A 26,916-nucleotide genomic window follows, 5' to 3' on the forward strand; every position below is an offset into this window, starting at 1 on the left:
GCTACAAGCTAATGAGTTTGTAACTTTTTAAACGGTCCTTTAGCGAGCGCGCGATTCTTGGTGTCAGTCTAAGATGTCGATAGTCGATACTCGACACGGTGATTTAAAACCCTCCCTTCAAGAGTCCAGGGTAGGTAGGTTAATTGTAACTCGATAGCGTTTTAAATTTATCAGTCGGATATTGATTTTTGCCGGTGGTTGCAAACAAAATGATCTCCCACCGTTATGGGATATTCAATTATTTTTTAGACAGATCAGATTATCCGTTGACTAATTTTGAACAGTGAAATTAGTTTTTGTAATCTGTGAAATTTGAAATATAATGATACCTTCCTATTTATCTGCGAAATATATATAACCGTATATAATAACCATATATTCGAATGTTATATTTCAATTGATGAATTTTTTTCATATTTTATATAAATTCAATATTAAAATATTAATATTCTATAAATATATAGCAGCGGAAACATAGAAAAAACATTTAAAACATTATATTTTACGAATAATTATTATCGCGTGTCTCTATTTCTTTTAATATTAAATATTTTATTTTATAATTTTATACGAAATAATATTTCGCAAATCAATAAGCTCATCACGGTTAAACTAAATAGTCCAAGAAAATATTAATTTAATATAAAGGTATACAATATATTATCACAAAAATGTATCAAAAGAGAATAATACAAAATTGCAAAATACAAGTTTCGTTCTTTGAATTTAGACTTTTATTCGTCCTCTACTATACGCACGTAAAAATTTCCCATTGCTTAATCCAATTTGACAAATTTAAAAGCGGATTAATATTTCCCGAAAAAACATGATTGTACAAAAAATTACGCGTTTTGAACGCAGAAACGGAGAAACGTAGGTATCCGGACATTTCAGTGCATTAGCAAATTGTATCGGGTAATATACGAGAGATATGTATAAGAGAGGAACTTTTCGGACGAGGTGTGACATTTGAAGAAATCTTGAAGGGGCGCTGACGCGTATATCTCCGCGTCACACATATATTTTCCTCCCTCTTCGCGGCCTACCATTCTCGAATTACGAAAGTTTCGTAACGCGAGCATTCGTCGTACAGAGGGGATGAGAAGCCCGCGCGAGGACACTTTGTTCCGTAGCGACTGTCAGGAGACCCGTACAGTTGTGCTCGCGCGTCACGTATTATGGCATGCCCGCTCTGTCGAGTGGGAGCCCCGCCACGTATAAGCGTTTTCTCCATCTCACCTCTCTCAAGTTTCCACAAAGTACACGATGCGCGCGGGCTGGAACTCTTACGAAAAGAACGTCTCGTATGCGTCCGGGGATTCGCCGAAATATTTCCGTCAGCTGCCTTTCTCGCGCTCCTTTCTTTCTCCGTTTTCCACTCTTACCCATCCCTCTGTCTCTCCTTCTTTAGAATAAAAACGAGATGGAGCGTACGTTGCCTCGTGACTGGTCCGACGAAAAAGGAACGGATTGCACGAACACGTAAACTAGACTCCGCGGATCGGTCGCGGTTTCACAAAGGCAAAACTATCCCCTTCTCTCGACGGTTCCGCATCCGGAAGACGGATGGTATCAAACGGATTTCGTAATTGCGGAACCGACATGCCGGCGTGTTCGCATAAATATTCCGTCCCGTCGTGCCGCGAGGAGACGAGCTTCCGTACGACATCACGTACGCGAATTATCCTACGCACACGGAAACTCGGAACACAACTGACAACGTCTCTCTCTCTCTCTCATCGTCGAATGATTTTCCCCGGTTCCGTAGGAGAAGTTCACTCTTACCGCGACACGACCGCTCTTTGCCAGCGCAAACTTTTTTCGTTTCACTAGCAAGTAGTGTAGGTATGTGTATGCGTATACATATAGGTGTGCGACGCTGTCATTATTCTCGCACCGAAAGTGAGAAACTCTTCTCACGGGTGACAGGCGAAATTCGTCAGGTCTCGGACTTGTTTTTTCTTCGTGCAGTGATTTAATGCTCTTGGAATATTGCAAAGATAGAGGGAGGAAAGTAAGAAGCTCAATCAAAATCATTGCTCGAAGAGATGCTGCGAGAGAGAGAGAGAGAGAAAGAGACAGAGAAAGAGAGAAAGAGAGAGAGAGAAAGAGAGAGAGAGAGAGCAATTTCGCGAAGTGTGTCGGGATTAGTGGTAGTCCGTTGTCAGTTTAGAGCGAAATAAGTGGGATAAGATGAGGGTGAAATGACGGGGCGTACTTTATAGGATAACCGTACGGAATGGGAATGAGCTCTGAATGCCGGCACGGTGTATTGACGCGTAAATCACGCCGCGGGAATTGATTTCCTTCTTCACTTGACTAATTCCCGTTCGGCGTAGATTTGTTATTGATTATATAGAGCGTTCCGAGGTTTCAATTATTGCATTAATTTTATCGATACCAAACGCTTTATCTATCTATCTCCTCCGATTGCCATTTTACCGTAAATATTTTGAAAATATTCACGTCGTATAAAAATTGATTAAATTTTGTATATATTATATTGATTCAACCAAAAAAAAAAAAAAACAAAATAAAATATAAACGGGTATTGTTGAAAAATTTTTTAAATACATGGGATAAAATATAAAACATATATTAAAACTAATTTGTCGAATTATTTTTCATACTCTTATAATTAATTAAATGGTTATCATTTCTCTCAACTCATTGTATCGCTTCAATAATGCATCAATTGAATTACGGTCCAATTATAGCTTTCTCTCAAATAGCCAAGCGCTTGAAAAGAATATTACATTGTGAAATTTAATCGCATTTTTGCCGGCCGTAATTAATGCTGAAATGTTTCAATTCAAATTTTTTTGCTTAAAAATTTCGAATATTGCACCCTGCTATATAGTCGAAATTGCACGTACGCCTCGATCGGCAAATGTTCGATGGTTTCATTATCAATCCATTGTAACGTAAAATCCGAATTCGCCGATCCGTCCTTGTTCACAATTTCGTTTCGATATGACGAGCGTGATATCACCCGGATATTGATCCTGGCGTATGACACGCGTACGTGCAAAGGAGCGCGCGCGCGTCAGCAACGCGCGTTGCTCATCGAGAGCGCACGATTGCGCAGCTGAATCAGTTACTCCGAAGCTTGATTTCAATTTGCCATAATTTCATAGAATTGATAATCAGGATTTCGCGTGTTTCCCCGACCGTACGTTGCTCGTTGGATGATATAACTTTCACGAAGACGAGAAATGTGTGTTGCAAATTATTATGTTGATAATATGCATTTGGAGCGAGTGTGGTAGACTGCATAAGAGATTGCGCAAGATACGACGAGAAAAAGATCAATCAAATATTAATATTTTATGCTTTAAAGTACGCGTAAAATTGTGCAAAATTATTCTACATGATACAAAATTATTTCACAGAAAAGATTTATTTTGACAATACAATATATGACTTAGGTATTGTATGTATATTATATATATATAATATATATTATATACATATACATAAAGTTTTAAAAATAGATACACATTTGTAATATTTAATATTACTATTAACATTAATTTAATGTTTTATTACTGTATTTTTACTAAAATAAATCATTTTCTCTCATATTGGTATAATATGGAAAGTAAGATTGTCAGGAGAAAAGGTAAAGCATTAGTCAGACACACGGATTGATCCGTATGATGAACAAATTTTAACAAACCAACTCTTTCAGTTTTAAAAGATTACAAATGAAAAAGGTAAAAAAAGAAACAGAAAGATATTTACGTGTCAAAACATCGAGTTCATTCACGTCGTCTAAAATCTAACGAATTTCGCAGCAGCATCCGCTAAATTATACTCGCATGGATGCAGAAAACGAACTTATCTTTCTTTCTCTCTTCCTCTCTCTATTTCTCTTAGCTTATACTTGCTGCCAAGTATTTATGCGATTACATAAACGTGAGGATTTAAGGGAAAAGTGGTGTCCAGTGTTGAGCAATGTGTTAATTTATAGTTTGTAAAGTTATATTTTCTTCGATGTTTGAAGCTTAAAACTATAAGGATGTATAACGCGGAAAATCTCTAGTAAATTGTGGAATTATATTGGTTGTTTTAATATACTTTTATTGTTTATGATATATTTAGATAATAGTCAAAATAGAGATATTTATTCGATTTATGAGAATTGATGTTTAAAAAAAAAAAGATAGTATAAATTAACAAATTATTCAAAACTGAATTTTTATAGAGCAATTTAAACAAAAAATATGAAGAATACAATTATTTACTTTGAAACTATTTATTAAATTTCAACTATATCTTTAAATTTATTTAATTTTATATATTTATATGTATAGGAATATATTGTACCGAAAAATCACCTTTTATATTGGAAATAAGCATTTAATTCTGTGGTTAGTAGTTTATCGCGAGTAGTTATTTTTGACGATGCACTTTTGACTATCTATAACGAAGAAACAATTCGTGGAACGTAGAATTTCGCTTACACAGTAAATGACAATCGCATTGTTTTGCCTCTTGAGAATACCAGTTATTGAGAACAGGAAATAACCCAGTACACTAGTGGAATCAACGACAAATTGCCGTGAGATACACACACACACACACAAGAGTTTTTATCACGCGAAGGACTCACAATAACCCCTACTCGATTTAGAATCCAAGCAGCTCGCGGAGACTCAGCATCCAGCATCGGACGAGGAAGTAAAGTGGTAACTCGCGAGACGAACATCGGGAGAGACAAAGAGGCAGCAAATGTCCAACCGAAGGGTGAGATACGCGACGGTTTCTATAGGTTTGCGGTGGAAAGCCGTTAAAGGGAGAAGCACACCCGCTGACGAGGCTTTCCCTAGGTACGCCAGCACCTAGTTGCCGGACCGAGCTTTCAGAACGAACGGAAGGAAAACGGAGAGAATAAAGAGAGATAGAGAGATAGATAGATAGAGAGAGAGAACAAATGGGTGACAAGAGGTACCTGCACCGAGACAGAAGAGGGAGACGGAAGCGGCGAGGCGTGCGGAAAACGAGGGATGAAATCAAGGGAGGGAATTGAGGATCGGTGGGAAACGGAGAGCCGAGCTCAGCGCGGAATCGCCCGGCCGGAAAACGCGACACCACCGGAAGATTGCACTATCGCGCACCCACTTGTTTTCTATCCCCTCGTCGTCGTGGCCTTTTCACCCTCGCGCGTTTTCCCGTTTTCATCCCCTCGGAGCCAGCCGATTCTTCCGTCCGACAGAGTATATACAAATCCGTTTCATCGGTTTTCTTTGTTACACTTGAGGTCACCGGATCGAATTCTCCATCAGCTTTTGGTATACGCATGCTCGTTTGATTTGATTTTCTTTCAAACGCGGATATATGTGTACCGCGCGTTTCGAGCAGACTATCCAGAAGACCGCGTTTCTTCCGACAAATAGAGAGAAACCAAGAGAGAGAGAGAACATCCCATGAGTGAATTTCGAGTAGTAAAGAGGTGCAGTTTAAACGATGAAGACGCTTGGGACTTTGCTTCGCAATACCCGGCTTCGTTTTACGGAACTGGCGTGCGCGCAACCGTTGATTAAAACTCGCTGCTTTCCACTTTGAGCTTCTTTCGTTCGAAGTCAACGCTCATGAGACGCACGCGTACGATTCCTTGAACATTTTCCATCCAATTTCGTACTCTTCATTTCAAGTATTTCTATTGAATATTTTCAATTCATTTCAACTATATCGGTTCGATTAAAAGATTATTATTACGAACGAAAAAAGGTAGTTAGAGATATATTAAAATAAATTTACCAATTTATTATACATATAAATTCAATTTGATAATTTTGATGTAATAAAGTATACATGTATAAAATTTAAATATAAATATATAATTAATAAAATAAATATTTAATAATAAAATAAATAGGATTATAAAATTATAGTTTTTTAAAATATATTTTTAATTGCATCAATTTTCATTATTTTGTTTTTTAAATAATTACAATCGTCAAACAATTAATTTTAACGATATCACTATCTAAAAAAGTGTGCATTTTTTAAATGACAAAAAAACAGAAAATTTTTGCTATCAGTAAGAGAAAAAATACGTTGAAGGAGAAACCGTCACAGCTTTTATGCGCAGTAATTTAAAGTCCTACTCAATTTAAGACTTTGGTATTAGTAGCTTGGTTTTACGAGATCCACGCGGCACCGTCGGTTTCATTGATTAAAACTCTTCCCTTCTCTCAAATCGCTCGAACTCGTACGGGACGAAATGGAGATGTCAAAAGAGCGAGAGAGAGAAGAAGAAAGAAAGAAAAAGGGCTCTTGTGCGGTGACCGTTTGAAAGAATGAAAGAAGGAGCAAAAGCCTCCTTATTCCGGAAATTGAAAGAAAGTACGAATGGCCATAGCGCGGTGAAAGGAAAGAAGTAAGAGAAAGGAAGAAACACGGACGAAAAAAAAAAGAGCGAAAAATCGGAGAAAACATAATGAGGTATCGAAGGGGAAAAAAGGGTAGGAAGACGAAAGGGTCTGGTTAGGAGGATGGAAACTACACGCGGAGCGCGTTTCGCGCGAATGTACTTATGCATTGGAATTTCCTTCTCGAGGGTGCGACGCCGGTACTGGTAATAGGAACTGCGCGCTACTAGCATCCTAGCAACGAAGCAACGATTTTCCTGCGGCGAGAGAGAAAAGGAAATATAAACGAGACGCGCGCGAGAGCGGTCCGGACTCTCACGCGCGTGCGGGAAGAAGCGGAAAAGAAAGCGACGCGGCCGACGAGAGATATAGTTCGATAAGTATGAGCGAGTGTGTCGTACAAGCCGAAACGAAGTTTGCCAGACTCGAGGTTGCCAAACGCGAGTTCGGAGAGAGCGAGGCAGGAAGAACAAATATGTACCCGAGCCTGGTTCCGACGGATAAAGGATTTTTCTTCGACATGACGTAAGACTCTTTTAGAATAACGCATTTTTCTCTTCTCTCTTTAATTTTATCTCTTTTTTCTCTCTGTTGTTGTATATTGTATATTAAATATTCGTGCTTAATATGCAATATTGTGTTTGTTTGTAATTAATATATGCACGGAGAGAATATTTTCTCTTAGAATTTACCCTGAAATTCATGGTAATCGTGAGACAATATAGTATTGGAAGAATTTTGTAAGATTTTTTCTGATTAATATTTATTACAATAAAAAATAATATGTACCTAGTAAATTTTACTATGTACATTACAAAATTAATCGAACATATTTTATATCTCGTTGTGGTGGATATTATTAATGTAATTTATTGTGGTAAACTCTAAAAGAAAATTCTCTCTGTGTGTATAGACAATATAATTTTATTGTTTGCAATATATATATATATATATATATATATATATAATTTCTTTTATTGCAAGATTCAACAAATTTAACTGACTTTAACATATACATATATTAAGATTATTGAAATCATAAAACTAGGATAAAATTGGTCGAATTTCAAACTGTTGATTCTCTTGAACAGTGCTACGCTTCTCAAGCGCGTGGGAGACCTACGATCGCTGTATACGAGAGTGGCCCTAAGGCACGGAATAAACTCACTGCAAGATACTTGCGGGGCGAGTGTTTGGTGCTACGTGTGCAGCACGGCGTAGCGAAGTTTGCATCGAGACTGCCAGCCGCAGGTCGTAAGGACAAATCCGTTTTCGAGTTTCGTTGGGTTACCGGTGAACAAGGAATTTCCTTGATCACCAATACGATTTCGAGCCGGATTTGGCCCACGTAGACGCTTGTACATAAGCAGATATATTTAGTTATACATGTATAACCGTCCCACACATACATACGTGTGTGTCCCTAATACACATATACACACACACACATATATATATATATGTGTGTGTATGTATATATTTCTCATAGGGAGAGAGGTTGATAAGGTTACAAATCAATGGTGTCCAAAGTTTAATGTAGCTCAAGGCAGCGTGTAATTAACCCTTAACCGTGAGTCGACAACGACTTTATAACATCCTGAGGTGTACATCCGGTGGTGCTAACCCACCTATCCCGGCGTCACCGGAGCAGAGTAATTACGACCAGTCGGCGCGGGCAAATAAGAGTTTCTTGCGTCGATCATGTAGCTCATAGTCCGGCTCGCGAGATTCAGCTTACAGATAAATACAAATGCTCATTGAACATATGGGTTTGGTGGCGGCGAGCCATTTCCATTATTTGGTGATATTTCCGATGATTACCGATCGAAACCGGCCTTACGGGTAATTTCAGACGTTCTATTGGAAGTTCCGACCGTACAATCTATACCACTGAAACGCGTCATTTCGTAAACAAACTCATTGATCGGATCATATCGGCAACATCCGGGCGTTCACGCTTCTATCGACCGATCCATTATCGTTCTAATCTCGAGCGTACGTCATCGACAGGTCCTCGTCACGGACCAAGAGAGATAATTGGCGATGTCCGCGGCGCCCCAGCGAGAATCGGTAAGTACGATCGATCGTTAAAATGCGATAGAAAGTTCGCTCCATGGAGTGTAAATTTTTAATCAGGTAGAAAAAGCGGAACGTTGCAAGTCCCGCTTTCACTCCTCTCGCCACATGAAAACGTAGAGAGTTACGGGAAAAGTTGTACGTCGTTAGTTGGATGGAAAACTTGTGAGTTTTAACTTTGTCCATTTCTGAGAGTTTGAAATTATATACAAATTTATCCAAAAATATATCGTATTTTTTTCACAATTACTGACACTACCAACAATTTTTACATTACTTAATTTACTTATTTAATTTCAAGTAGAGAGTTTACTTTAAGTGCACTTTAATTGGTTAAATAAATAATTTCTCAAAGGAAAGCCGTGACAGCTGAGAGAGTATTATTTCAGCAAATCAAATAATACTTGATGACAAATGTTAGCTAGATAAAGGTCTTCGAGAACCGATAATAGACTATTTTAAAGAGAGTTATGTATGCAAAATTTCGTAGAAATTCTATTTGCATTACCACGCAAATTCGGCAAAGTTTCATCTACCCTCACTTGGGTAAAGTCTCCGTAAGTCTGCCAGGAATAACACGGTAAACGTATTCCTTAAACCGGAAGTTTATCAGGGAATCCCGGCTGCGGTCAAGCGGATTCCGCTATCCCTTCACCCATCCGCCCTCTATTCTACCTTACTTTAGGGGCGCAAAATATTCGAGCAATTTGGTGACACTGCCAAGCGTCCGCTGGGGTCTTTTTATCCGTGGTGTTAGCCGGCTTAGTTTTATCGTGGGCGCATTATCCTTCCTTCCCTTTCCATACCACTTCTCCCATCTCTTTCTCTCTTCTCCCCTTCCTCCTCTCTCAATATCACGTGTCTCTCTCCCTGCGGTACCAACTACATTTCGGCTCTTACCTATTCTGGATTAATGCCAGTGGTCTTGCCATTCGCGAATCTCCCCTTCACCATTTCGAACGAATATCGTCTTCCAACCGCTCTCGCGGAGATTCCTCTTTTTTTTTTGTTCTCGTCTAGAGGATTCTCTCTACTCCCTTTTGCAACCCCTGTTTTCCGACGCTTCGTCGGGATGGTATAGACGTGAAGCCGGCAGTCGTAAACGAAGAATTACGAAGTGGAGCGTCGGTACCATGTATATTCGTTGTCGCGCTCGGTTTACCCTTCCTGAGTCGAACCTCTCGGAGTTCAAACCTCGTCGCCTTTGCATCACCCGTAGCGCATATTACAGGATGGCGAGATATTACTTATCGTGATGGAAAATGCGAACCCTCTTTACTAATGATCGTTCGCGATAAGAGAGGAAACATGTTGCTTGCGAATTTATTTATTGTTATTGTTTAAATGCATTTAAAATTATGCGCCGTGTAATAACGTATACTTTTAATTATTTATTTGAAAGACAGATCAAATTATGGAAATACTATAATATGATATGACGAAAATATTATACGGAGGTAAAATAAAAAGTAATCTTTCCAATATCTATAATTTCCCTCTCTTTCGTGTCTTTTCTCTCTTTTTCTCTTTTATAAGGTTGGTAAAGATTGATAACATTTGCATTTATAATTTTAATTTCGTCCAAAATGTTTACAAGAGGCAGTTTACTATGCAGTTTGCTATCAATACTAATGTTTATTTTTGTATCGCATTTCTATAATGACAAAGATCGTATGTCTACATCAAAGAAAGTACAAATTTTATTACCAAAAAATGTCAAGCTTTTTAAATGTATTTGTTAATGAGAGTTGTCATTCGCGTTTAGTATTTACAGATGTTATTTGGTACGTCATAATTTAAATTCATAGTCACGTATTCGATGCGATATAAAGCAAACGTGTACGTGAAATGTATTAAATGAAATGTATTATGTTATACACGATAGGATGTATATAAATATTATACAATTAATGCGCACATATTATAATGCACGCATATATATCTTATTATAATATATAATATTATATCGCAATTTATGTGTATACATATAGTTATATTAACATAAGTTTAATATATATATATATATATATATATATATATATATATTATCACAAATATAACATAGATAATTCTATTGTTAAATAAACTTTGCTCTACACATATTGCAATAGAAAGATCACCACACATCGACTCAATAGCAATGTGCGCGAGAGTGCACATTAGTTAGTATCTAAATATTATACGTTAAACACACAGCCGTCTTATCCACCGCGATCTATTTCAATTACGAACGCTAAAACAAACAGTTTCACGACACCCCGGGGAATCTGGTCTCGAATTTCGTGCTCTACGGAACGACCGTCTTATCTTGACGTATCGTCGGTGCGCGTCCCCGAGAAGTTACGTCGAAGATGATTTAAGGAGATAGATTTGCGCGCCATTCCGTGGAGCCGGCGCAGGGACGCCTTAATTGGTTTAGGTTTTCCCTGATATCGGGTTTTACGAGACGACCGAGAAGGAATGCGATATACTCCTGACGCGCTCCAACGTCATAAAGATAACAAACTATCATGCTGAAGAAATACCGCGGAGCGTAATTTACCGGGAAAACGGTCGGCTCCGACTCGTCCCTTTCGTCGCAGATAGATCGATCGCTATAAATATACGGGGATGTGAATTCACACCCTCTCATATATACACGCGTGTCGTAAAAACTGCGCAGTCGAATGATCGGGACGACAGAAATTCCTGAACGAAAATTGCGAAAATGGAATCCATTTTGGAGTCGCGTATATATACATACATATATAGGTATACACGGTTCCGCGGGTAAATCCTAAGGGGACGATGCGGGCTACGTTTATATCGTGATAGCTTTTTTATTGTCCGTGCGCATGTACGAGAGCATGTCGACAAGCGCTTTAGTTTCCTGATTTGCTGCACTTTTCTCATCGTGATAAAGTAGACCGACGGCGGCCCTGTGATTGTGATTGATGTACCACGATGTGTTCTAGTTGTCTGGGACGATCCGGTGCATTGAAAGTAATGATCATTACCGACGTTATTAGTAGTATATTTGCACGGAAAAAGGAACTCGCCAACAACATCATAAACAGCAATAAGGTAGGTAATAAGGTTTTATGCAGTAAAATGCTTGTAATGATTTTATGCGCGTGAATAGAATTTCTCTTCAGCGAATAAACTTTCGATTGCACATCACTTATTTCGACACAGACTTGGATTTTTAATATTATTAGTCATTGTAACAAATATAATGTAAAATTACATTCTATTTAAATTATTTTGAAACATATTTTTATTTGTAATTTTTAAATTCGATTTATATTCAACTTGAAGTTCGTATTAAAAGATACATTTGTATAAAGTTTGATTTAAATCTTGCCAACTGACCTATATAAGCACTTTTAAATTAATGTTAATTCTTGCTTTGTATTTGTAACTCAAATATTCATGACTATGTATTAGTATTTATATTTTAATATTTATATTCTCTGTAGATTTATCAAATAATTCTTTATGTCATATGCGTCTACGTCATGTAAAATGACTAATGGTTTCACATGATATTATCTCGTATGTATATAACAAGATGGAAGATATAATACTTTATTACTTAAATTCCACTCCATTTAGATTTAAAAGTTAATACGATTGGCGACTGTATATGTCTTAATAAATTAATTTTATTCTACAATGTATTGATATTTCCATCTTCTTTATTCAATTATGTCTCTGTTCAAATTTTTTTCGTTCGTATCTCATAAATTAAAATTAATTATAAATAGAAAAATAACGACATATATGTATTATATATATAATCATTTCAATATTTTTGTTTTAATACATATTTTCTCTCCTGCAAGCCTCCTCTCTCTCTCTCTCTCTCTTCTTCGAATCTAAGTTTCTCTGCTTGAAAATTTAATTTCCTGAGCAAATGTAGTTTTAGATTTGAGTGTTCCGTTCTCTTAAAAATTTATAATTTTCAATTACCATTATTGAATTTAATATTAATCTCTACTATAGCAATTTCGGGTGGATGTTAATATGCCATGTAATTTCAAGAAATTACTGGTGAAATTAATCCGTATAAATATTATACCACCGAACAATTATGGCAATAATACTGGCGACATTACCGCAAAAGTTACACGCGCGATCATTATTACACGCATACATAAACAGAGTCTCTAATTACCGCGCCATTGTTAGACCCTCGAATGGCGCCAAGTCATCGCGAACTATTTTCGTTTCCCCTTTGCTTTTAATCGTAAATCGTGTCGTAAATTCACACTCATGAAATATTCCAAGTATAATTGGCTCTAACTTTTTTCATATATGGACCGGGAACTTATAGCCGCGGCCGGGGAAAATTATTCTCCATGGACCCGCGAGTTATGCAACTCGGTCAACCAAAAGAGAGACCGCGTACGGGTAGTCATTATATTAGAACATATGGAAAATTCGTTGCTAACATTCTATCTGGTTCGACCTCGTAGCTGAAAACTATGCGATTTGCTACGCGATTTCAAATATTCCTTTGAAAACGACCTGATATTACCTTTATACTCGGATAACTCCTTTCAGAAATGTCGTTTCAAAGGTTTGTGTTAAAAGCCTGTGAAGTAATAATAGGATTTCGCTTTGTTCGCGTGAACATGCCAGTCCAGTTACGCCTAGCTGCAATAAGTATTACAATAATTGACGTGACTCGGCGCACTGTGAACAAAAGGAGAAACCATATTTGCATTCATCGACCATACTGACGTGCATCACGGCACATAAAGCTGCGCCTATTCTATGAGATAGCATGACTAATGGACTTAATTATTGCGTTGGTAATAATTGTTACTTGCGTACAAATCATTATTATTAATGTATGCATTATATGCATACAAATATATACATATGTAGTTAATTCCGTAAACTTTATTTTAACAATAAATTCTTATGTATTTATCGATTATCCAATTTTCAAATACAATACGTCTAATAATAAAAAAATTGTGATTAATTGTAGATTTAAGAAGTAAAATTAACATGTAAAATTTTTGATATTTGAGAATTCTAATTAGAAATTTATATCAAAAATAATTTTAAAAATTTATTCTTTTATAAAACCCTCGTAAATTTCCATTAGAACACATATAGTTAGGTAATTATCTTATAGAATAAAAAATCTACGTATAACAATGTGTAACTAATGAAGTATTGCAACAATGAAAGCACTATTATCAGTCTTTATATAAAAAATATTACAGTGTACGCGTGATGTCGGTATAGTACAATAATAACTTGCATATACGTGTATATTGCGTACACGTATAAACATGCAGTTCACGTTCTATGCTTTTGTCATGAATTTTTATGCTAAATTTCATGGATATACATTCATAAATATAAATCTCGTATTTTTTAAGTAAAATGTTGGGTAGTTTTATATGACTATGCTGAAGGATTTATTATCTCACAGAACTGAGGATCTCCAAAAACTAACCAAGTTATTTTTTGGTGTGAATTAACGTCTTTCAAATATTCAACATTTAAATATTCAAATATAATGCATTTGAAACTTTTTCAAATGGATGTGTAGGAAGGTATACGCAGTACTGAAATATTATTTATGTAATTTTCTCTCTCATAATTAAGAGTTGAAATTATTTTATCTGACTTGATCTGTATATAATTTGACTTGATCTGATTTTTTTCTATGTCTTTCGTTATTCAAACTTTTATACTAGACTTTCATTCGTAATACTTTTTTAACTTTATCGATAATAAGTTTCCTCGCGTAATTTGCTTCATTGATTTTCGTTAGAATTAGAAATATAACTTTTTTCATCATTTTGATGAAATATGGATTTTCAAACTCGTGCAGATTGTGCATCCATCAACTTTGCACTATGCGATGTGACATGTTAGTCACGTTGCGAAGATTCTAGGCACTTTCTTCATTTTACATAAAGTACCGACTTTTCAAAAGACCAAAGTAGAATCTCCAAGAAATTTTACGATGTAAAATAATGACATTTCTTTTTATTTACGAATTTTCAATAGCAATTTAAGTTTTAAATAAGAATACAAATATCTTTTTCTATATATAAGATTTTATGATTTAATAATAGTTTAACTGAAATATATTATAGTATATAAATAATGTCTAAATTTACATTTTGTTGTAACCAAGTTTATTTATTAAAATTAAACAGGAAAATAATTTTTTATTTATCTGGGTCATTAAAACTTTTTATTAATTATTTTTAATTTATGCTAAACTGTTTGTGTTTGTCGGATTGTTTATTAAGATATCTTTCTCTACCTATTTTTCTTTCAATACATTAATAAAAAAATTCGTACATTAAAATAAGTGTGCGTCAAATATATGTATATATATAATTTATATATATATATATATATATATATATATATATATATACATATATATATATATATATATATATATATATATTAAATTGAAATTAAGTTTGTCAATGGAGAGAAATATTCCGTTTTTCGAAGATTTTGTGATAAATGTAACAGGAAAAGTATTTTTCTAATTGTTATTAATTTAATTATATTGTATGAAGAAACAAGGGAAAGGAAGAGAGAGAAACAGAGAAGTAGAAAGAATGCAATATACTTGAACAGAAAGTTATCTCTTGTTCGAAATATACGCGAATTGAAGAGCTTTAGAGATCTCTGTATATAAAATATCGATTAAATAGAGATTAACAAAAGCATGCTTATTAATGCGCGATAATGCTCTGCAGTAATGCTGCACAGAATTCGCTGAATATGCTTGATATTAGAGACGTGAATAGCAGTGAATATTCGTCGGAATGTTCTTTGATTTCTACAACAATAGGCAGTTAAAAAATGCAGAACTTTTTCCATTAACCCTATTTTAAGTGATATGATAAATTGCTTGCTATATTAAAATTCCTTCAAGGATGTCACAAACACTGTGCAATGCAGGAAAATACAATATAACAATTTATATTACGTCTTAAACATAAACAGGACGACAAGCAATTTAATTGGCAAATTTTACAAAGGCATTATTAAAATCGATGTAAGCAATTGCAAACGTAATGAGAAACGTAATAAAGAAATAAAACGATTATAATATGTTAGAAGAAATAAATATAAGCTTTTCCCGAGCAATTCTCAATCGCGTAATTTTATAAATACATTTTCTTGCATTGCATGCGAAAATTCATCAAATGATAATAATTAAATTCAGTTAATAGTCGTTCCTTTTTCTCTTATTTACAGAAATATCAAAGGAACTAACCACGACCTATCTCGCGTATGCATTTCTTCATCTATAATGCGAGTCGAACATTGCCTGTGAAACATGGTTCATGTCTAGAAGTAATTTAAGCCTGGGAACGAGCTAAATTTTCTTCCACTTCGACGGGAGGTCAGTCGGGCGCGATATAATGAAATATCGATTACGCGGTCTGCGGCATTACCAAAATCGTTTTCCTGGCACTCGCTCACATCGGCCCAAATTATTCCGCTTGATGCGCCTAGATATTTTTATATCTATAGTATTTTTGTTGTACGTATACACATATCCTGGTTTCGCCATCATCATAAATATTTTTTTTGCTTATCAATTTTTTATTCTATTTGCCGTGCATGTGAGCATATTCACCGCCAATTAGTAAAATTATTTTGAAAACTGAATGATAAAATCTTTTTGATATTTAAAACCAGTTTTTTATTAATTTTATTAATTTTATTATAAAAATTACTTTAGAGGTAAATAAATTTATATTAAAATAAAAATGAAAGATTTGAAAATTATGTAATACGTTGAATAATATTAAAAAACCAATACATGTACATATCTGTCGATTTTAATATTTCTCTCATTGTCAATTAAAGTTTATTAAATGTATTTAGAACAGAAAGGAACATTATAAATTATATAATAGAATATTAATTTATAAAATATTATATAAAATATAAATTTTATTATGAATTTTATTTAAAATGTATTCAATTATATATTTAAATAAAATCTCGATATCCAAAGAAATTTCAAATGATTTGATTATATTTTTAGTATCTCGACATTGTTTCCAAAGATACCTCGATCGATCGCAATTCGGTTGAAGATAGAATTTGCAGATGGAGAAAAGGGAGTACGAATGATTCTTGACATTTTGTACTGCGAACAACAAGTCGCTCCTTCCAGTCGTTTTTTTTAACGTGTGTTTTCGTGACGACCGACAACAACGAGCATGCATCTCCCGGTGGAATTTGTCCGCGCGCGCTTCCTCTCGTTCGCTTGTTCATACAGATAAATTTCCACGGTGGCAAGGGGCATACATGGGCACGGCTTCGTTTTGCGGGACGTAATTGCCGCTACCGAAATCGATGAATATTTCAGCGCGGTGCGGCCGCATCGCGTACTTGCGCCCTCGCTCTCTGTCTCTCTCTCTTTCTCTCTCTCTCTCACGTACGTTATATTTATCCCTTTCACCCCTTACTCTATCGTGCAGCCCTTCTCGCTTTCACTCACTCATTCTCTTATTCTCGCTTTCGTATCACAGTATTTGTCTTGTAACCTCGCGCCCTCGCCCGCTCTCGCTGGCAACGGCCGGCGAATATGTTTATTCATGCGGTTATTTATTAGTTCGGGCAATTAGCATTAATTAGCGCAATCTGGTACTCCGTTCTCTACCTCGTAGCGGCACGTCCGCAAGCCGCGAGCGGCGCGACATTGTGCGGTCGTTATGTTTTGGTGGTACACAACGAGGCAACGAGCTGTAAGCTACCAGTTACGATTGCGTTTGCAAATTCTGTTAGTTCCCACTTACAATTATATCTAGATAGAAGCGATGGGAGATCGAATATCTTCCCAGTTGATCTATCTTCTAACGAAGTTGACAATTAGTTTTCATTTCTCGAGGAAATAAGGAATTTCAGAGTTTTATTCTTTATGAAAAAGTATATAATAATGTTGAATAATTTTTTGCAATTTTTAATACGTTGTTGATAACACTTATTGTTAGTAAAACATAAGACACTTAAGCGAGACTTTTATATAAAATAAAAAGTAATATAGAAATTAAATAAAATTATATTTTTTTACCCGTAATATTATTAAAAATCAGTTTTAAAATTATTATTTATTAATAAGTTTTGTTTTAGTAGTTTCAATATAATGTTACCCGTTTATAATGACATATGTATAATAAAAGTTATTAATATAATATAACAATTATATGTAATAATAAGATATATAATATTATATTAATTTTATGTCATATGATTGCATGATATGATATTACATCATGTGTCACATAATTTTTATATTAATATAATTATAAATTATGGAAAAAATCGACCAAATTAACAGATAAAATCGTTTATTCAATTTCACAACGTTTCGACTCCTCTTGTCTCTCCATGCAGTGTCAAATTATAGTAATGTTATATAAGTTACAAATAAAAATAATTTAAAATTAAATTTAATTAAAATAAAATTTAAAGTAGAAATAAAAGACAGTCACAACATATCCCAACCAAGGAACGTCAGATTCTAGATTGAGATTCTAGATTGAGAATCTGACGTTCCTTGGTTGGGATATGTTGTGGTTGTCTCTTATTTCCGCTTTAAATTTAATTTTAATTATCATTAAAATGGGCAAATCTACTCGGTCATCAGTAGAATCCTTCAGAAATTTAATTCTTCTTCTGTAATTTCTCCTAAAGGCAGGAGGATTTATACCATCACTAAACCAAGCTGCTTCCAATCTCGGCTCGATATCAACTTCAGTTTGTAATAAATGTGGATACGTAGAAGAGAGATGTATCAGCATTGTTCTATTAATTTTTTTAATGACTGCTTGACATATATGGTTATTTATTTTTTCATTCCTTTCCAAATTCCCAATTTTTTCATCGAATTTACCAGTTTTAATCTCGTGTTCTCTTCTTCTGACACAATATTCAAAGGCTATATTATCTTCCACGTCATTTTTTATTGTTTATACAATATTATCTAACTGCTCAGTGGAAATGACATTGTTGTAGTACGCTGGAAGACCGAATTCTTTCACCACGTGTGTCCGCGTGATGTACTGTGCATGCGACAGGGAATTGTACGGTATCGTATGTTCGTTCGAGAACAGCGACTTCCAGCCGTAATAACGCGGCATATTGAGCTCGAACAATTTCTCCTCCACAGTCTGCAAGCCTTTAATCTTTTCGTGCCAAGCTCGCTTCTTCCTCTTCGATCTGGCTTTAAAGCCCAGCTCCTCGACAGGTAGATACGCCGGTTCCGCTGCGTCCTTGACTTCATCCTTCACCTCGCTGATAGCAAAGGTGCTATATCTCTTCTTGCTATATCTCGTTACTGTATTAAGCAATAACTTCGGGCGAATTTGAACAAATATTTTTCTGAATAAAAATATCAGACTTAACCTGCTTGGAAGTTCCAAGCAGAAGATTATATGTTAAACTCTTAATTTAATTAATTTTTATTTGTGACTTAGATATTATTTTACTTTCTCACTTGAAAAATTTATTATTTTACTTTCTCACTTGAAAAGGATCACAACCATATGGTCGAAACGTCGTGAAATTGAATAAACGATTTTATTTGCTCGAGTTTGGTCGATTATTTCCATAATTTATAATGAATACTAGTGACAGTAATTAATAATTTGGATTTTAATATAATTATATATTATTATCATATACGTTTTTTTATTACATGTCATTATTATATTTAATAACCTTTTATGCTTACTTCTGTTTCATTATCATAGTCAAACGAATAATAAAATCATATTTTTGCTTCTGATTATTGCAATCGTCGTGTTGATCAATACGTTATAAGTATGAATAAATCATGCGCAGCAAATTTAATTGACTGATACAATGTCAAATCTTATCAGAAAGATGTCGAAGGACGAGTAGTTAAATAAATGTTTCAGAGATAATAGCTTTCTCTCTCTGGTAGAGATTACTTTATTTTACGATTGTGCACGATCAATTTGTCGCTTCATTTTGATACCTCTTTCATGATCAATCTCATATAGTTGCGGAAAAAGTTACGGTCAAAGTTCTCCCGCTTTTGATGCCGCATCACGTAAGTTCAAAGAAAACATAACCAAAAGTTAGCAACGACTAGCTTCTCCCAAAGATAAATATTGATTGTGCAACATTGAATTGCAGTTTCAAAGTAATTTGTTTCGTGAATAACTATCCATGCAATCTTATTAATTTTTTGCTTGTAGATTTTAACGAAATGAAACAGCCTCGTAAATCAAAAAAATCTTTGTATAATTTAGAAAGCAAATTAGAAGTTCGAGAAATAGATATACATATAAAAGAGAGATGTACATTTTTATGTAAACAAAATGCAAATCATGTGAAATAATAAATTTTTTATATTAATTTGAAGCAATTTCTACGAAAAAGTTAAAAAGAAGAAATTAATTATAAATGATGCTTTTATATATGAAAAATAATGCAGATTAAAACTGAAATATCGAGACAATTTAATATCTGCGCATCCGCTTTAGATTGTTCTTTGTATTATTTTTGTGGCATTTATTTGGCTTTTTATATTAATTCCGTATTTCGAATGAGAAACGAAACTCTACTCTAAAACAAACTGCTATAACATAAAATCAATTTGTACAACATGAATTCAAGTCGATGAATATGTATGAAGAAACTTATAAATATAGCCGCGCTTTCACATATTTGAAGAGATCTACATATATTCCGAATTTCTCCATCATAGAAGGGATAATAATAGTGGACCGGGCGCACACAAGATATGAAAATCTGATTATTCGAGGACATTATAATGCGATATCCATTTTCGAAATGCATCGCGCCCACCCGTGTTATTCACGCGATAATAGAACAGAAAGGATTGGCAAGATACTAGGCAGGCCGGAGCATTAGCATAAATCCGATAGAGATTCCCGGTATTATGAGGATCCGAATTCCTGGCCGTTAAGCGTGTCCTCTTTCCTCGCGTAGCCATCCGTGCCATCCTGAATGCGGTTCGTGCAGCATGCAGTAGCGCTCGCGGAAAGACAATAGACTCAGACGGGCTGGGAGAAGTAAGAGGGTTCATTAGTCGATGCCGCGTCTCTTTGCATTAAGTATTGATAACGGAGAACTCTCGAAATAGCAAGTAGAAGGGCGGACTGGAGAAGGGAGAGAGATAGATGTGGTCTTTGTTCGCAACTACTTCTTTGTCCTGGAATCGCGCGAAAGTTAGGTGAGAGGTATCGTCTTGGCTCTGTCACGATGACTACTTGCCCGCGGAATTCGTCCTTGGTATCGCCGAGCACAAGTACTGCCACATCGCAAATACATTGGTGGCAAAGGTACCACATCAAACGAACCCACTTCGAGCCGACTTCGCGTACCAATCCCCAATTATCGTCGAGTGTGTCTGTAAAGTCGTTTCCTTGAGTCGCCGTCATCTTCGCCGCCGCGCCATCTTCGTTGCGGTACTCTAATCGGTTGTCAAGTAGCGGTTTCTATACGTGCAGTTAACGACCTGCTCTCCAGATCAATGAACGCGTACAGACAGGAAATGTTCACGGTAACGTAATTTTCGCATAATAAAGAAACCCTTTCACACAGATTGATCATACATGGAAGTAATAGTTCTAAATAGAGTTCCGAATAATTAATTTTTTGTGCTTTGGCTCTGTTGGCCGATTTAGAAAACATCATATTTATATTATTTTATATATGTTTATAATTAATAGTATGAATTGCAATCGTTCGCATCGTCGAAATGTTTTTTAAAATTTTATAATTGACTAATACTATATGACACCACTGATGAAGACTGCGTACAGTCGAAACGTTTGATTTAATTGTATTAATATGTTTTAATTGTTTTAATATGGTATAAAATTGGGAAGTAATAAAAATTTATAATATTCACTAACATCCTAATAATTTATGCTCTTGAGTTGGCCTGTTCTTACATTAATTTTACAATTTTATTTTAATAGTTCTGAATGTTTTTTCGATTCTGGAATATTATTTTTCTTGCAACGAAAGAGATAAATAGAGAATTTAATTCCGTGAAAACAGCAATACTGCTTAAAATAAAACAGCGAATATATGTATGACATTTTCGGTTTTAAAGCACAATAAAATATATATAAAGTGTTCGCTATTCGGAAATTGGAAGGCGCTGAGTAACGAACCTATAAAAGCAAACGCTAATTTTGATATACATGCGCAATCATTATTAATTGAACGACGTTTTATTTATGGAAATGGGATAATTACATGCGCAGCGCTCGAAAGACGCGGTGACCCATATTACACTAAATAAGCATGATTAATTGAGCATGATTCAGCTTAACTCTTCTGTTTCTCCGCGCATAAAATAGAGGTAATTTCTGATAAATGACGCTTTGTTCAACCCCAATTAGTAAACGAAGCATGTATAGTAACTGGGTAACAAAAATAAATTTCAAATTTTTAACTTACAAGAACTTGATCAAGAGAAATCTATATACATACATATTATATATAATATATGCAATATATGCATATATGCATACACATACCTACGTATATAAAATAAAAGTTTTCTCTGATGCTTCCGTCAATTTTAATGAGAATAAGAGCGTACGTAAAATCCTCATAATACACATCGTTAGAAGCATATTGAAAACATGTATTTTACCACGTAGTACATCAAGGTTGCTCTTCAAGCTTGTTGAGAGAACGTAGCTATATTGCGCGCTAATGCAACTTTTCCCTCGAGTATTTTCCGTCCGCATCGCGCTTAATGCAACAAATATATATCGCTTTCTATTCTTCTTTTATCCCGTTTAAAAACAGCAGTCCGAAGAGGTTCGGCTGCATGTATGGCTACGTAACCGGAAAGGTAATCGTTCGAATGTATCCTCCCAGTTCGGTCAGACGGAAGGGAGGGTGACGTTCCCCGAGTTTTATTATCCCTGTTTTTGTCAACCCCCAGAGGGGGTAATCGTTTCTTTTTCTTAGCAGTGATATTTTACCGTGGCCGGGAGAGAAGCTCGCCTTTTAAGCGTTTATACCCGTTCGGCGAGGTAGATCGAGAAAGAGACCGGGGGAAAGAGAGAAGAAGAGAAAGGGGGATAGTTACCCGCACTGCAGAATTGCTATTTTCCGGGCCTCACCCTCTCTATTTTACTCCCCTAATCCCAACGCCATAAATTAGCCCGGACGGAAGTTCGATACGTTAGTCGCATTTGTCCACGGTATACCCGAAATAAAGAGGACCTCGTGAAATCATGAGCGCGCGCAAGTCGCTCGAGGAAGGGGTGAGAAAGGGGAGGAATCGTTCCCCCGATAGCGCCTTCGTCCTATCTCATGGTTAAGAAAGGCGGACGGACCATATGTCTGTCTCGACTACTTAAGGTATCGATAGCTGTACATATACTGTTCTAATGAACGAAATAATGAAAGGTATTTACGACACAACCTGTCTTCGCATTATGTATTATTCGTTTTCCAAACTGAAACGCAACTGGTTGCTCGTTTATTTCATTTCAATATTTTGTGCATACTATTCGCATGTCACAGTTCTTCCCTAAACATGCCGAGTATGATCGATATATTACACAAATGACAAATATTTGATGTGTACTGTAGGGAGAATCCTCAATATTTATCAAATTTCTAATTATACTTGATTTGTGAATGATGATGATGATCGTTAGTAAATTATTGCTTGTTTATTATATACATTCGATTGCTGCAAATTTAGTATATAGATTTATTTAATTGTGTAAATAATTTTTATTATAAACGTATAGATCATACGTGTAAATTTTAAATTGTTTATTTAATAATTATTTCTCTAATTGATATCCAAACAGTTGCAAATATATTTTTATAATTATTATTTTTTGTGTTACATTTTCTAATCAATAATAAGTTTATTAAATATTGAAAACCCGTAAGTATTTTGTCAAAAATTATTGCCGCATTATTCATATTAATAAAATAATTTTTTTAATATTAATATTTTCTTTATCATATTGCAAAAATTTATTGTAATTCCGTTCCTACGTCTTGCAGTCACATCGTGATGCGACTCATGACAAGTGATCTATCGAATCGATATCCCAATAGATCGCTCATCTGATTTTCAGTCACTGAATGTCGCCTTGTTGCGTTGTATATTAATGATCGCTCTGCACTATACAACATGCATACAATGGCATGCAGCGAACAATAGTGTGCATCGATTCGAATGAGTCAATCACGAGCATAGTCTAATTTGGGATATACATAAGACCGAAGCATATGGAACGTGATTCACGATCTGCACTACGCTATTGAAGGTAATTTCGACGATATCCAAGATAATTTCAGCAAGATATTCCAGAGTGTTTTTGCACAAATTTACAAGGAACGTATTATATTGTTTGCTCCAATATAATCAATGATTTATTTTCGTGCAACACAATTAAGCGAATTCTATGCAATTCTGTTAATGTGTTAATTTATGAACTATATTTATAACTGAAGAAACCAAAATAATAATTCTTTTAAATAGATTCTATTCTTAACATTATGACTATAAAAATTAACTCTAATCTATATATATATAAATTACATATATAAATTAAACTTAATTTAGCAATTCTTATTCTTATCTTTATATCTTTTAAAATCAAAATTAAAATTTTAAATTCAATTTTTTCGGCCGCATATATACATATATATTTATATAATTTATTCAATATAAGCTTAATTGTAAAATGCAATATTTTACAAATATTTACAGATTGTCCAAACTGTTCAACTATGTGGCAAATTGTTATAAAGACAGAATTTCGATAATTCAACTGATTTTCGTGCTGCTATTTAAAGTATCATTTATTTTCCAAACTAAATACGGGACAAGTTGATATCGATCGTACGAGAAAATAAATTTAAAAAATACACAATAACAACATGGCTAATAATTAACAAATAATGATGATTACCATTTTTCTATTACAATCTTCCTCAGAATTTTTACATTGCATTTTATCTGCCAAGAAATATATTTTAAAAACCACAAAAAAGTAATTTTTAGTTTATAAGTTTGTTATGTATATAAAATTTTTATAATTTACAAATTCTATAAATTACAAATCAAAAGTACAGTTAAATTACAAATTATATTATATCATTCAATGATTTTGTAGAGAGAGAGAAATTCTGTTTATTCAGTAAATTCTGTACATGAAACCGTCGCGCCGCGCTGAAAATGTACACATGGCGAAATGAAACACAGTGATCCTCTGACTAAAGTGTAAATAGGAACGCCATAAAACTAATCCGGGGATTTGTCTCGTATAACGCTTTGTTATCCTTAAATTAAATGAGTGTCGCGTCGTTGCCAAGGCTTTTTTGGCAGTCAATGCGGAAAGGTTTCCGACCCGGTGAGACGAGTTCGCCGAGAAAAGGCGAAGTGAAGTGAGCGAAGAGAAAAAAGACGACGAAGAAAGTAGAAAAGCTTCACTCGCACTCGCCGCCTCGTTCGTTCGTTATTGTCGGTGGGTTAGGATCCTGCCAGGGATTGGACATGGGAAAAAGTTCCTCGATAGGGGAAGGAGGTTTCTCGCCTTCATGAAAACTCCGAGGTTTTATAGATGGGGATAAATAATGTATCAGGATATTGGGGGATAATCGCGCTGGCAAGAAGAATCGAGGGTTTGGGCCAATCGGGGGTTGGATATCCACGGAGCTAGATAGATATCCATCACATACCCTCCAATATGTACATTGACTACAATCTCTCGAGTTTCGTTGAAAACGCGACGGTTAGATAAATCGAGTAAAATAGTACGTCGTTCTTTTTTCTTTGAATTCTTTATGTTACCGCACTGATTTTACTTGGGAAATTTTATCTTGAATTTTGAGAAACCAGAATATGGAAGTAAACTGGAAAAACGTGGAAGAGAAATTAAATTTCCCCGATAACGTTATCACAAACGTATACGTTAGTTCGCACATTTCTGTTTGTGCGAAGCTGACGAGCTATTCGATAAAGCCATCTTTTATCGGAAAAATCTATATTGATAAGAAATCTAAATTTTTGTAAAAATTTTGCAAAATTTTCAATTTATAATATACTTACATGCTATAACTATTCTGTAATCAATTAACAGAAAAGAAATTATCATAAAAATAGTCTTTAGCGAATAGAAAATAAAGAAAATTATTGTTTGATGTTAAACACGGTGCACTGATAAATTTAAAGATCGAATGAATCTTCAGTTTCTGATAATCGCGAAACGTCTTTTAACATATGTGCGCTAAGTAATCTCTTCTCGGTAGAAGCAGTTTGTGTAAATAAAATGTAAGCGTCGTGTACCTATCATGTATAGTTTATCGCGCATGACATGTCATTACTTCGGTCGTGTCACAGGGTGTTATGGCATGTCATTAAATTAATGCTGAAATCCTGTAGCACGCAAACTGTTGAAACTTGCCGAGCAACTCAGATTCCAAAATCATACAATCTCGGTGCGCCACAATGACGTGCCAACGCACTTTCTAGTAAATTTTGGTTGCATTAAAGAAGACCATTACTACAAACACAACCATTACTACAAACATTAGGACACTAAATATGCACTTATTTCAATAAAATGTTTGAACGTTCTTTTATCTTTTATCACATGTAATTTATAGAGTGTGCTAAAATAAGCATTAACGTACGCGTGCTTTAAAAAAGCAAATAATTCTATTTCCTTTCCTTTTCGAAGAAATTATTAAGTTTGAAAAATATTTTATATCCAAAATAAATACATAGTGATTTAAATATCAATATTTTTATCCTATTTTCCTTACTTCATCTCATATAAAGCGTAGACTAATTTGATGGTAAAAGCACTGTGTGACAGAAAAAAAGAGAGAATATATTTTCGACAAAATACCAAGTTTTAGAGATAAACTTTAACTACTTTTTATATTGGTTTCTTACACCATTCTTTTTATATGCCTTTGCGTTTATATTTTTATCTTAGCTTATATCCTGCATATTATAATAGCACTAAAAGTTATAAAAAAACATACGCGGTATGTCTCACATGGCAATTTAACAAAATAATTAATATAAATCTTCGCGCAGATTAATCAAAACGAACTTTACGAGATTGATTCACAACGCCCTATGTACCCGAGGAGCAAGTCACCTTATCCACGCACAAGGGACGCGTTTTCAAACGTAAAAAAAAAAGATATTACGGATTATTCTCAATAGTATAGCGATACGACGAACTTCATCATCACTGACCTTCCACGAGGGATGGACGGACGAGGAGCACCTGCGCGACGACGTAAATCGCTGACACAATAATGCGAATCAGCGACATCCATCTAGAACTTGGCGTGACGCCACGACGGGAAAGGACGATTCGCGCCGGAATCTCGGTGCGGACTGGCACACGAGGGGTTTACCCGGCTCGGTGGCGGCTGGAGTAAAAGAGAGGGTAAGAAAGAGCGGTAG

The 26,916-nt window shown here is 35.0% G+C and overlaps 1 protein-coding gene across 6 annotated transcripts in view; it reads right to left on the reverse strand.

Annotated features, from left to right (window-relative positions):
* Window positions 1-26,916, reverse strand: part of LOC114940611 (Dpr-interacting protein kappa) — a 178,376-nt gene that overhangs the window by 49,266 nt on the left and 102,194 nt on the right. For 5 of the 6 annotated variants that reach the window (XR_014925894.1, XM_029315329.2, XM_029315327.2 and 2 more), the window contains exon 1: window positions 26,704-26,835. The exons of the other annotated variant lie outside the window; for it this stretch is intronic. Coding sequence is in view for 4 of the 5 variants with exons in the window: in XM_029315329.2 (XP_029171162.1) it covers window positions 26,704-26,782 (79 nt within the window). In the remaining variant the exon portion in view is untranslated. Of the gene's footprint in view, window positions 1-26,703; window positions 26,836-26,916 lie in introns of those variants that run through there. 6 annotated transcript variants of the gene reach the window in all.

This window comes from Nylanderia fulva, unplaced genomic scaffold (genome assembly GCF_048542155.1).
Source record: "Nylanderia fulva isolate GAGA-0341 unplaced genomic scaffold, ASM4854215v1 Scaffold6, whole genome shotgun sequence".
In the NCBI taxonomy this organism is placed as follows: Eukaryota; Metazoa; Arthropoda; class Insecta; order Hymenoptera; family Formicidae; genus Nylanderia; species Nylanderia fulva.